Source organism: Equus quagga, chromosome 2, assembly GCF_021613505.1.
Source record: "Equus quagga isolate Etosha38 chromosome 2, UCLA_HA_Equagga_1.0, whole genome shotgun sequence".
Taxonomy (NCBI): Eukaryota; Metazoa; Chordata; class Mammalia; order Perissodactyla; family Equidae; genus Equus; species Equus quagga.
This window is the reverse complement of record NC_060268.1, coordinates 157,032,772-157,045,869: the sequence shown is the minus strand read 5'-3', so window position 1 is coordinate 157,045,869 and position 13,098 is coordinate 157,032,772. Positions and strand designations below refer to the sequence as shown.

At 40.2% G+C, this 13,098-nt stretch overlaps 1 protein-coding gene across 7 annotated transcripts in view; it reads left to right on the top strand.

The window, feature by feature from the left end:
• The window catches only part of ARMH3 (armadillo like helical domain containing 3), a 170,133-nt gene that overhangs the window by 24,220 nt on the left and 132,815 nt on the right, over nucleotides 1-13,098 (top strand). For all 7 annotated transcript variants that reach the window (XR_006887570.1, XM_046654251.1, XM_046654249.1 and 4 more), the window contains 9 exons: nucleotides 170-262; nucleotides 1,262-1,336; nucleotides 1,459-1,545; nucleotides 5,849-5,905; nucleotides 7,097-7,140; nucleotides 8,215-8,275; nucleotides 10,125-10,171; nucleotides 10,926-11,001; nucleotides 12,483-12,576. Coding sequence is in view for 6 of the 7 variants with exons in the window: in XM_046654251.1 (XP_046510207.1) it covers nucleotides 170-262; nucleotides 1,262-1,336; nucleotides 1,459-1,545; nucleotides 5,849-5,905; nucleotides 7,097-7,140; nucleotides 8,215-8,275; nucleotides 10,125-10,171; nucleotides 10,926-11,001; nucleotides 12,483-12,576 (634 nt within the window). In the remaining variant the exon portion in view is untranslated. The remainder of the gene's footprint in view (nucleotides 1-169; nucleotides 263-1,261; nucleotides 1,337-1,458; nucleotides 1,546-5,848; nucleotides 5,906-7,096; nucleotides 7,141-8,214; nucleotides 8,276-10,124; nucleotides 10,172-10,925; nucleotides 11,002-12,482; nucleotides 12,577-13,098) is intronic.

The window sequence follows — 13,098 nt, the reverse complement described above, 5'->3', positions numbered from 1 at the left end:
TTCCAAAAGAGCTGTACTCAGAAGTCTTCCTTTTCCTTGTTTAATCTTACAAGGTGTATGCTTCATTGTGTGTTGTTCACATAACCCTGCATAACAACCAACAGTTGGAGAAAGACACAATGGAGATGTTATTTGATATGGTTTAATACTTAATGGTTCTCTTTCCTAGAACTTGATGGAGAGTTTGGATTCATTGCTTTGTGCAGAAGGATCTGAAAGTCTGAAGAGTTTATGTCTGAAACTTCTCCTTTGCTTAGTGACTGTAAGCGTCCCATCTATATGTGTCTTTGTTAAGGGTGTTACTCAACAGCAGGGGCAGGCTTATTTGAATACTTGAGCCCAAAGTTAGAAAGGAAAAGAGAAGAAAAATTCTCTTCTGGAGCATTACATCACTCTGTTGTGTTTGAATGTGTAGAAGGAAGTTAGTTGCATGGGCTTTTGCTTCCTGGAAGTTGCTTTTTTAACCTGCAGGATATGTGATATTTATCACCTGAGAGGTACCATACCTGGAAAACTACACGCTTCTGGATTGTCAGATTCATCCTTCTCATCAGGTCTCATTTGGAAACAGCTTTTGTGGTTCTGAATATTTTTATTTGTTCTAACTTTGATTTTATAGCTTGAAGCTGGCTTGTACTTCTAGTGGGAGGAGGGTGGGGTATTGTTTGTTTACTTCAAGTTCCCTTTCCCTACTACCACTTGAAGACTTATGGATCATAAGCTTCTTTCTGTGCCTTTGAGGAATGAAAGCCAAGAAGCTGTTAAGCAAATGAGGATATGAGAGAAACAATGAGAAGTTCAAAGATTTAGGAAGTTTTTTTTGGGGGGGAAGATTAGCCCTGAGCTAACATCTGCTGCCAATCCTCCTCTTTTTGCTGAGGAAGACTGGCCCTGAGCTAACATCCATGCCCATCTTCCTCTACTTTATATGTGAGACACCTGCCACAGCATGGCTTGTCAAGCGGTCCGTGGCCATACCAGGGATCCGAACCAGTGAACCCCGGGCCGCAAGTGGAACGTGTGCACTTAACTGCTGCACTGCCAGGCCAGCCCCTAGGAAGTTTTAATTTGCTAATTTCCTACCCTTCTGGTGTCTGTCTTTTCAGGCTTTGGTGACTTTGTGGGTGCTTATGAAAGGTCTACTAGGTATCTAGTAGAAAGTTTTAACATTTCTGTTTCTCTTAGATGCCAGGGGAGGAGATAGACATGAGATATGAGAGTGCCTCATTATAGACTTTAAAAAGCCTTTTATTGCATTCAGGTGACAGATAACATCAGCCAGAACACTATCCTGGAGTATGTAATGATCAACAGCATATTTGAAGCAATTTTACAGGTAGGTCGATTCCCTTGTCATCTCTTTCTCTTTTGGGTAAACCACTTCCTCGGATCGTCTCTGTCTGCATTCCTGGGAACTAGGAGTTAGTATGCTCATGCATCTTCTGGTTCTTGTTACAGATTCTCTCCCACCCTCCAAGTCGTAGGGAGCATGGGTATGATGCTGTAGTCCTCTTGGCTTTGCTGGTGAACTACAGAAAATATGAGGTAAATGGGCCCCTTAATGGACAGTTATCTTTCTATCATCTTCCTAAATATGACCACTCCTAGGGGACTTTACTTAATGTAGAAGACGTGTTCTTGCTAAATGGTATATAGATTAGTTTTGATAAACTAGGCATTTGCCTGGCATGGAGGATAGAGCTGTTCGAAGGAATCCTGTGGTGCAACTTCTAATAGACTGAGTAAATATCCTAGTAGAGTGAGTAAACATCCTTAATGTAGTGGTTCCCAAACCCAGCTTATCATTAAAATCACCTAGGAACTTTTGAAAAAAAGAAATTTCTGGGCTTTACTTTTGACATACTGAATCAGAATCTCCTGGGGGTGGACCTGGGAAGCTGTTTTTTCTTTTTCTTTTTCTTTTTTTTTTTTTAAGATCTCCTGTTGAATATGATGACTAGCTGGGATTGAGAACCACTGACCTAATGCATCTGTTTTGAAAGACTGGATTTTTATATATTGGATTTCCTTAATGTAATCCACTTGTATAAGTATTACTGTTGGTCTGAGACCTCTTTCTGATTTCAATGAGATTGGAAGACAGAGTCTTATCCATATTAATTCTGGAGTTCTTTTTGCCCTTGAATTAATCAGGAACAGATGTATAGGTTTTTGAGATGAAGAGCAGAACTCAGAGATTTATACTTGGGTTGGTACGTCTTTCTGATTCCTTTCAAAAGGCAGAATACACAGAAAAGGAAGGGGGCTACTTAGGGAAGACCAAGGGCCTCACTGAGGATTGCTTTATAGGAATAGGGAGCATTTGGCACTAAGTCTTGGACACTAGGAGTGCTTTAACTGAACCCAGAAATTAGGAGCTGCATCAAGGCAACCTGACTTTCTTCACTTATTAAGTAGCAGTGCTATGAGAAATGGACCAGCTGGAGGGAGCATTTTCTTTTCTGAGCTTCTGGAGTTTCACTTTGTGATTTTTACTGTGATTCCTAGCCAGGTCAAAAGTAATAGGTAACACAAAATCTAGAGCTTATTTTTATAAGGAGCGATGTGGAAGAAGGGAAGGATGTGAGAAAAGAATGCTTAAAGAGGGACAGGGATATGTGGAGCAATGTTTATGTGTTATAAATCCCAGGAGCTGATCGCTTTCTTTGTCTTGGAGGAACTGACGAATGGTGTGTATAGTTATTAATAAATATGTAATTTATTACCAACACCTGTTTCACTGGTGATCTGGATGGGTTGGCATAGTAGCCATTTTGATCTCTGTCATATGTTAATAGCCTCTAGGGCCTTATTACAAAAGCAAGAAAAATAGCTTAGGAAAAATGCTGAAGACAGTTAAAGAGAGTTGAGTTATATGTGATAGGAGAGTGCCATCATCAGTAATGAATATTTTTGGAACATTCTGCTGGATTCAGGCCACTCTGAGGCAATGGCTTGGCTTCTCTAAATGTGAACTGAACCCTAGCTAGCCCAGTAGGGCGCTCTGAAATGTCAGCCTGAAAAATTGGACATGGCCAAGGAACTGGAGAAAATAATTTCTGGAGTGAGGTGTGCATCTCTAGTCTGTCAGAAGCCCCAGAAGAATTAATATAGTAGGCAAGGGCAAGCTGGTGGGCATAATTTATCTGGGCTTTGCAGCTTTTGATATAAGTCACTCACCAGAAACCATTAAGGAAGCTTAGTGGCCGTGGAGCAGGAAGGTTTTTGACAGGAACATGAGGAATTCCAGATGAACATACCAAAACCAAAAGCTGGTAAAGTTTTATGCAAACTAGTATAACAGGTTGTGTGCTGGGAAGAACAACATTCTAGCCACCACCATAATTGATCCCTTGAACAGTGGGTTAAGTCATAACCTTTTTAGAAAGGTGCAGAGGTCACCAGAGAGGCTGAGTGCCCAGCAAAACACAGAGAAGGCAAATAAGGTATTGGGCTTAAGGAATGGAAGTGATGGAAAAGATGTCATGTAGTAAATGTAAATAATTCTTTCTCATTTCAAATAGTGTATTCCATTTTAGTCATTTCATCGAAAGAAAGAGAAGGCAAAAAAAAAAGGACTAGGGAAGAGCTATGAAAAATGATAAATATGATTTAGATCAAATGAAGGCAGGACACTGTTAAAGTGAACCTGTGAGGGCTCACTGAGCTTGTAATTCTGTCTTGTGGATGAAAAGTAGATTGCCTGCAGTTTTAAAAAAAATGTGACTAGCATAACAGGTGTGTAGTGTTAAGGAAAATCAGTGTCTGATAGAACAGAAATTCTTACAGCATTAAGATCTTCTTCCGCCTCTTCACAGTGTTAACCCTTCTAGGTTGGCCAAGTCTCCTGAGATGAAGTGACTCAGTCCCCAACTGCTGCCCTGAATATGACTTTTCCCAGAAATTACAAAATTGGTTGTTATGTCCGGTTGCAAGTTGTTCCTTTTCTGTATCTTTTTTTTTTTCTCTAAAGAGCTTCTTTCAAATGTGATGAAATGTCAAAGGAGAAGAAACATAGCTACCAAACATTGAGCCTGTACCATATGCTAAATGCTATGCTAAGGATTTTACATGTCTTACTTCATTTAAGCCTCATAGTAACCCCAAGGAAGAAAATATTATTCCCATTTTACAGATGAGGAGATTGAGCTTAGGTAAATTAATGTCCCTAACTTGTCACACATAATAAGTAGAGGAGCTAGAACTCAAACCTTTGCTTTTAGCTGCCTTGGCTTTCCTCAGCTGCTGCTAAAGCATAGGCTGTTCTCGGTAATTAGATGATCCTTATTATTACCTAAAACAGTGTACTTTTGGGAATGTGAGTAGTTAGGACTTTCAAAAATTGTGCCAAGAAACAGAGACCTGCTCCTTGTGGTGGTGTTCTCTTCATGGAGGCATCTCTAGGTCAGCATACTGCTGATTTTCTTTTCCAAGGATCCACTGGCATTGGATCTTGTCTGAAGTCTATAGCATCAGCAGGATTTGACTCTTGGTTATAGAAAGAAGTGTTGAGAGCCTTCCTCTGTCAGATCAAGGGGCAAATGGAGTGAATTTTACTTCCTTGAGTTGTGTTGTAGAAAACCTTATAAATGTTTGGGCTGTTAACAAAGCAAAGCTGTCTCTTTCTCTATTCCCAATTGACATTCGAAAGATGCCCTCAGAAACTTGATTAAATAAGGTCTGTGTAGGGGGTTAGTCTTTTAGTTGGGTTTTCAAGTTTCCAGTAGTGAGTCTTCTTGGTTGCTGTAAAAACTGCCAGTCCAAGAACTATTGTTCCTTTCTTCCCTTGGGTTAGAATTGGTGCCTGGTCTATATGAGGTCTTTCCTAACATACCATGAGTGGGATATTTTCAAGGTGAGCAGGTCATTGGTTCTCATCTCACTTTTAGGAGATGGCCCAAGTGCTTAATGAGTTTAAATATATGTCTATTTCCATATTCTGCCCAGCTGAGATTGGATCTGGAAAAACTCAAGAAATCTTCCAATGCTATAAGTGGTGGAACAGTCATTAAATCCCAGTGTCCTGAGCAGATTGTCGTTTGGGTAATTAGATCCTTCCTTTCAGTTCTCCTGCAGTGTTATTTAGGTATCAGATCCATAAATGGCCTCTTTGACTATTAAGCAGCTGCCACTTTCCACCCCCAAGGTGGCTTTGTTTTACGGGTGGGTGAATCAGTCCTTGCATATGGTTTGTGGAATGGTTATGGAGCCTTTCGGATGAGAATGTAAGTTAGCAACTTATAAATATGTGCCTTATGGGAAAGAAGCTTTTATGGTTCCAAAAGACAGCTGTCCCTATGGACTCAGTAAATTATTGGCAGGATAGGAGAAAGTGAGTTTTGTAGAGTGTTCACTTACTTCTTGGAAACAAAGAAAGAAAGAAAGATGGGAGAAGGGGCAGACAGGCCTGAGCTGATTCAGCCTAGAGGAAAATGCAGATAGAACAAAACTTGTGTGTATGTGTTTATGCATGTATGTGCTTGGTGAATGCCCATCCACATGGAGAGATTTACTAGAAATGGGAGGAGTCAGCTGGCAAGATGGGTTGGGCCTGGATATTAGGAGTACTGCTATAGAGAAAGGGCCTTATAGAAGCATTTTTGTTAACAGTTTGTTAAATAGCTAGTGGGCTCTTTTTTTTTTTTTGAGGAAGTTAGCCCTGGGCTAACATTTGTGCCCATCTTCCTCCATTTTTTATATGTGGTACACCTGCCACAGCTTGGCTTGGTAAGTGGTGTGTAGGTCTGTGCCTGGGTGTGTGAACTTAACTGCTGCGCCACTGGGCCAGCCCTGCTCGTGGGTTCCTAAGTAGTCACACTCACGTTGAGTCTCTTCTCTTGTTTAACAGTCTGTGAATCCTTATATTGTGAAGCTATCTATTGTGGATGATGAGGCTACGCTCAATGTGAGTATCTGGATCCTTGTGTATTGTTTTAATTACTTGCATTTGGTGGCCTTACTTTCAGTGGATATTTAGAACAGAGAGCAGAACTATTGCGTTAATTTCATCTGGCTATAAAGAGGAAATCAATATTTCTTTTTAGAAGCATCAATGTACTGTCTTACTGTTTTTTTATCTTCTTGTCATGAAAGAAAGGTTTGAGGGGACATTACTTGCTAATCATGATGAAATGGTTGGTTATATTTCATGTTCTAGTGTGCTGAGATTGATTATCCTACAGAGTCGATAAGTTACATTTTCAAGAATAAGAAGGCTTAGATAGTATATCAGATCCCCACAATGATTTAAATGTCTTACAATTTTATATGTCAATTATACGTCAATAAAACTGGAAAAAAAAAAAGTAGGCTTAGATGACTAAATGATGGGAAATTCCCTCTTGTAGAACTAGCCAGATGGTATTTATAGTCTGAGTTAGTGAAGCTGAAACATGGAGGATAATATATATCTGCTATATAAGTCCTTGAAAGTTTGGGAAATAACATGTGACCTTTGCATATAGGGAGGAAGAAGATGACCAGGTGTCTGGCTTTATTGTCTTTCCATCTTGCCCTCTTCATTCTTCTAATTTCCCTTATGAAAAAAAAGCACACATGATTCATCCTTGTGGCCTTAATTGATCTTTGTGTTATGCTTAGCAGGTTCTAGAGGGAAAGTTGATAAGTCACTTTAATGTTTATTGGATGCTTCTTCCTGCTACACTCCTGTTTTCCTGTGGCCTGAAAGAGGAAATCACTATATGCACCTTCATTTATCATGAGACTCATTGTCATTTTTATTGTGGCTGTTTTAGAGACATCTGAGACATTTTTGTTAGAAAGTTCTAACTCACTCTTCTCTTTTGAGGTGAAAATGATCCCAGTGAAATTGTCAGTGATCTGGGCTGGTCTCTTTCACTTCTTGTTACTCTATTAAGTAACGTTAAGTAAGATAATTAGATCATAAAAATCTTTCCAAAGAGGTTCCTTTTGATGCTTTGAGAATGCCTCTCAGAATTTCTGTTCTTGTTGCCAACTATCAGGTAGAACCTCTTGGCCTTGGACGGTGGGGGGTGTAAATTAGTTTTTACCCTGGCCTAGTCGGAGCATAGCCACCAGCCTCTTATTTCACTTGTGCTGTCTTTTTTCTTTCTAGGGAATGGGGCTTGTAATTGCTCAGGCTTTATCTGAGTACAACAGGTAAGTCCACCTCACCAGATTGAGAAGGGTCTAATTTTCGTTTGAATTGGTTGAGTAGCAAACAGGTTTGTTAGAATTCTTGGGTGGACTTCCCTTACCTATCCTAAGAGAGTATTCAGCGGTATAGCTGCTGGCAGATGTATTTGCTGTACCTCGACTTAATGGCTTTAGCAGGGGTTGTTTCTGACACCAGGGGAAATGTAGCTAACAGATTAGTGTCTATCTTTTCTTTAAGCAATTAGGTACATTCTTTTGCAAATTTTTTGTATTTATTGCAGAGCATTTTAACTAGTTTTCCAGCTACAAAGCAGGCTCTTCTATTTAGCCCAGTGTATCATACAGATATCATTTTCTATGAGAAAAAGGTTGTGAAACACTGCTTTTTTGTACACTTAAAAAAATAAATAAAAGGAGGAAACATACTGAATTAGCTCTAGTTTTGACAGATGCTTCTTTTTCATCAGGAGTAAACTACAATTTCCCAGAGTCCCTGTCTGTTCTAGGGGCTCTATTGATGCTTGCTTTCCCTCTTGCTGTGGATGAAGAATGATCTGGTATTCAGTGAATGGAAACTAGAAGTATCCCTAATTCTGGCAATGGCCAGACAGGATCTTTCTTGCTCCTCTCTGGACTTTCCTTACACACAATTGGGGGTTGGAATTTCAAATCTGTTCCATCTCCACAAATAGTTTAGCTCACAAATTTCCCTCATCTTCATTCAAAAACAAACAAGATTTTCACGTTACAGCCTTAAAGTAATTTCACTGTCACACTTTTCAAGTAATAGTCTGTTTGGGAAATAACTGGATCAGCCATATGTTAGAGCAGTGTCACACTTTTGCAGCTTACTTTCTAAGTCTTTCCCAAAGTAGCCAGGCATATTGGTACACACTCAAGAGCAGATGTGTGCCTCTTAGGTTGCAGGGGAAACTCCAGTGGATGGTTTGTCATAATGCTTTTGTTTTCTGGAGTCAGTGAATTCTATGTGTGTCCTGCCCTGATTACCTAGAATGCCAAGGACAGAGACATACTTGATAAATAATACTAAAGTTGAATTTAGTTATTTTTGTTCAGGCAGTATAAAGACAAGGAAGAAGAACACCAGAGTGGTTTTTTCTCTGCTTTAACAAATATGGTAAGTCCTACTTGTTTTTTTCTCTCCTGCTTAGAAATGTAAGAGGTCTGTAGGGGTAGACAAATCTGGACTGAGAAGTTCAGATATTTGAGGTGATGGCATGATGAGGGGAGAGAAGATGCTCAGAGCGGATTTTTTTGAGAGCTCTATCTCTTCTAGTGATTTCCAAACCCAAGTGAGATGGAAAAAGGAGAGCTTTGGATTCTCTGGGACTGATTTTTTCAAGTTAATTAACTCAGATTTTAAAGGCTAAAAAAAAAAAAAAGTACATAGTAAGTCAGACTTTTGCTTCCTAAAAAGTTGACTCTGAGGACTGACCCTGTGGCACACAGAGTAGGAGAGTTTAGATCTGAGTCCAACCCCGAGTGCTCTTTGGCTGTCTGCTGTGGCCACTTCATCCCTCATAGCTGGTCCTGAAGTTGAGAGATTGGTGCAGTGGATCTGAGCCACTTCTCTAAAGGCTTAATGGGCTGAGAGGTCCATGGTTTAGGAAAGTTATTGGTCCAGTTTGCAAGACTTCTGAGCAAGGTTTCTCAACCTTGGCACTATAGGCATTTTGGACCAGATAATATGAAACTAATTTTTAAGAGATAAATCTAACAGGTCTTAGAATCTAGGCAGACTCAGAAAGTCTTTTTTTTTGGGCGTTAGTATTCAAGTAATCAGCCCTAGGGCAAGAGAGTTTTTGAGTTCATTGCAAGAAATGGCCATCCCTCTATCCCACAAAAAGGCAGGTTTTTTCCCCCCAATGTCTATGCCTTCTTCCTTTTTCTTTCTCAGAGCCTACTTTCAGGAAAGGAATTGATTAACTCTGAAGCATAAGTGAGTAAAGTTTCTCAGAAGTCAGAACAGTGTGAGTGCTGTATTGGTGTTTGGTTAAATGAATTAACTATGATTATATTGTTCCTAGGGATCTTTGCCTTTCAGCCAAGAAGAAGTTTTCTAACAAACAAGTGAAGCTCCAGCTGCATAGTTTTGGGCATCAGTAAGCAGGTGTAAGCATTTTTAGAGGAATGGACATCTTTTTCAGTGCCTCTGATATCACACATATTGGAGGCGACCTACTCTGTTTACTTATTTGGCTGCCCTGCCTAGGATACAAACTAAAGATTTTGTGATCTGAAAGATGGACAATGTGTCTTACATAGACAGTTCTGGTCTGAAACCCAGATATTCCCCTGAAGATGGCTCTGTGTTGGTTGAAATCAGCCTGCTTTCTGTGATGTTCTTCACGAGTTAGTTTCTGACTTCAGATAAGCAACTTCCAGGAAAGATGCAGAGTGAGGAGGATGTCTAGGTTAATATTTACTTGCTGTCAGTGGTTACTAAACCTTACACATTGAAAAGGAAAGCTGGACGAAAGTGCTGGGATTGTTGGTTTTTTTAAAGATTTTATTTTTACTTTTTCTCCCCAAAGTCCCCTGGTACATAGTTGTATATTTTTAGTTGTGGGTCCTTCCAGTTGTGCTATGTGGGATGCCACCTCAGCATGGCTTGATGAGTGGTGCCATGTCCATGCTCAGGATCCGAACCATCGAAACCCTGGGCCGCTGAAGCGGAGTGCGCGAACTTAACCCCTAGGCCATGGGGCCGACCCTTGGGATTGTTTTTTTTAAGTCTCTTTAAGGAAAGACGATTTAGTGGAGTTCTTATTATTTCATTCATTATTTATGATTCTTTTAAGATCTTCAAAGTGGGCTGATTTTGGTGTGTGAGACTGGTGGGCCAGAGTTCTAACTTCCCTTGGGCTGCAAGCAGCTTGTTTTTTCACTAATTAAAGGCTTCATGGCACAGATCTCCTCTCAGCATTTCCTTGCTGTAAGTCTGCAATTCCCCTTTTCTTCCACAGGTGGGCAGCATGTTCATAGCAGATGCCCATGAGAAAATTTCAGTACAGTAAGTGCCTAACATTCTTGTTCAGTGACTTTAACTTTAGTGTGGGCTCTCTGGCTAGATATGAGAATGTGAAATGTTACCTCTTGCTAATCTTTTTTTTTAAAGATTTTATTTTTCCTTTTTTCTCCCCAAAGCCCCCCGGTACATAGTTACATATCTTTAGCCGTGAGTCCTTCTAGTTGTGGCATGTGGGACACTGCCTCAGCATGGCCTGATGAGCGGTGCCATGTCCGCGCCCAGGATCTGAACCAGTGAAGCCCTGGGCCACCAAAGGGGAGCACGCAAACTTACCCGCTCAGCCACAGGGCCGGCCCCGCTAATCTGTTACAGATTCAAACTTTTTTTGGTGATTTATCAAATGTTTCTTGGGTTTTAAACAATAATGGACCCTCAGAAACCCCTACTTTGGTCATATGTATTGAGCCCCAAGAACCTGAAAAACTGTTCCCAGTTGTCTCTGGAATGAAATGAAAGAAGGCTGGGTATCTGAGCCAGTTAAGGACTTAACTGGATTAGGAGGGGAAAGTGAGAGGGAAGATAGTGAATAAAGTAGATAAGAACTAGTCCTAGGGAATTAAAGTTAAGACCCTGACTCTTTGCCTATGTCTTTACATAAGCCCAAAAGGAAATCTAGGGGACATTAGAAACTTAAAAGGATTGATAATGAGGAACTGGAGTGAAATCTTATCTTGATGGTTGTACTGTTTTTACTCCTCCACTATAAGAGCTGCTCTAATTTGTCCTCTTTCTTTAGAACCAATGAGGCCATCCTTCTGGCACTTTATGAAGCTGTTCATTTAAATCGCAACTTCATCACAGTGTTAGCCCAGGTTGGTTATATTAAAAACTCTAATCGTTTTTCTCCCTAAATTTCATACAGATTCACTCCGTTGAAAAACCTGTCTGGCTGTGCCTGTTTAAACATGCTTTGTGTTGGTAACTGGTAACAAAGAGTTGCATCAATCGTCTTTGCTTCATGCTATCCTCCAATATATATGATTCCATCTGGTGCTGAAGTGGGCCTGATAACATGCAAAGTTAATGGTTTTGACTAGTTTACTGATTCTATTAACCCAAATGAGTTTAAATTACTTCATTTAGCTTTCTGGAAATCCCTTGGTATTGTCTGCCCATATGGGTTTTTTGGGATCATATGGATTTTTTATATCAGGCTTTCTGCTTTCTAAACCACTATCGAGTTACAACCAGAGATAAAATAAGCCAGGTTACTTATCTTATGATCTCACCAATTTCCAGAGAAGAAAAGTAAAAAATATCCTGTCCAGCATCAGGTTGGCTGTTAACAGAAAAAATGACTGCAAATGCTAAAAGCAGAAAGTTGTAGAATGCTGAGTGCTGGGTCGCTTGCCTAAGGGATCTCTTCTGTAGTTCGTACTGAAGGGACTAAAATAGACTGAGAACTCAAGTGCTATCTGTGAAAGCTGTCTTAAAAAATTGATGGTGTTTTTATCTTAAAGTCAGACTGTTTAAAATATGTATGTAGATTTCTTTTAAAGGAGAGCTTGCTTACGCTTTTTTCTCCAAGGGCAAATGTGTATGGAATCCACTGATTAAGTTTTAACAAAAAAATAAGATCATGCTTAAAAGGCAATGCGCTGGTTTGGGGTCTGCCTACAAGGACACTTATTTTTCATGACAAATAACATAGGAGACTTTATCCACTATTCTGTGTTCTTTGTCTGCTCTCTGAATTCTGTAGTTGATTTTAAAGGAAGTAGTGCGGAAGGTAAAATGCTGGTAAAGCTTTTGGGGAAGAAGAGAGTAGCTGTCATTCAGACCCAATGGATATCTCCCCCTTGTCTCTGCCTCCCCACCCTATACATTCTTATTTGTTGTGGAACAGGAAGGCTGCCATTTGCATAGATTTTAAAATAATACCTGTTATCCCTTGGCTCACCTGCATTTATTAGTCAACTATGTGGTCATCAGAACAGTCTATTGATCTGAGAGAATAGTCTCTTCCTAGGTTCGGATAGGACTGCAAATGCCCTTTTTTGGTAGAATAATGCTCTCAATTTGTTTACCCCAGTTTTTTATTTGTGTGGTTCTGCAGAAAAACTTATGTAATGGGAACTTAGATGCTTAAAGAAAAGTAGCCCACAGAGCTTCTTATTAGAGTTGGCAAGCATCAGTAATAAATCAGGTACTCATGAGAACGAAACGTAGAAGCAGTCCCTCCTCAGTGAGCTTTCTCTCTAATCACGAGGCTAGGAATACTAGAAAGGAAATTAAGTAGAGAATACTCAGAACTGACTTCTCTCTTTTCTTGTTTGTCTGTGTTATTTTTCAGAGTCATCCAGAAATGGGCTTGGTGACTACCCCTGTCAGTCCTGCTCCGACAACCCCAGCCACACCACTGGGGACCACTCCGCCCTCCTCTGATGGTAACCCCACTACCTCTTTTGTTGTCTTGATTAATATGATCTTGACTCTTTCAGGGTGGGCATAGCTGTGCTAAATGAAGAACACCAGTTGTTAATTCTTTCAATTAAGCAACTGTTTGAGGTACTGTCCTTTAGGACCCCAAAGCTCCAAAGAAAACTTGGGAAAAGATAGTCAAGTGCTTCTCTCTGTGTAAGAAGCTACATAACTCCAGCTTTTCCTCCTCAGGGAATGGTAGAACCAGGGAGAGCTAGATCTGAAAGGGACCTTTGAGGTCAGTGATGCCTGTCCTGCCAAACTCGCAGGATACTTGTGAGGCTCAGATGAGATCTTCATTATGAATATCTCACTGAAATATTATCTCAAGTTACCATTTGACAAATGAGGGAATTGAGGCCAGAAAAATAAGTGGTTTGCCTAAGGATAGTGAGAGTTGACACTAAGAGCGAAGACATGGATCAGGCAGGGACTACATTTATTTTGTTCACTACTGTCTGCCCAGCATAGTGTCTGGCATGGTCGTT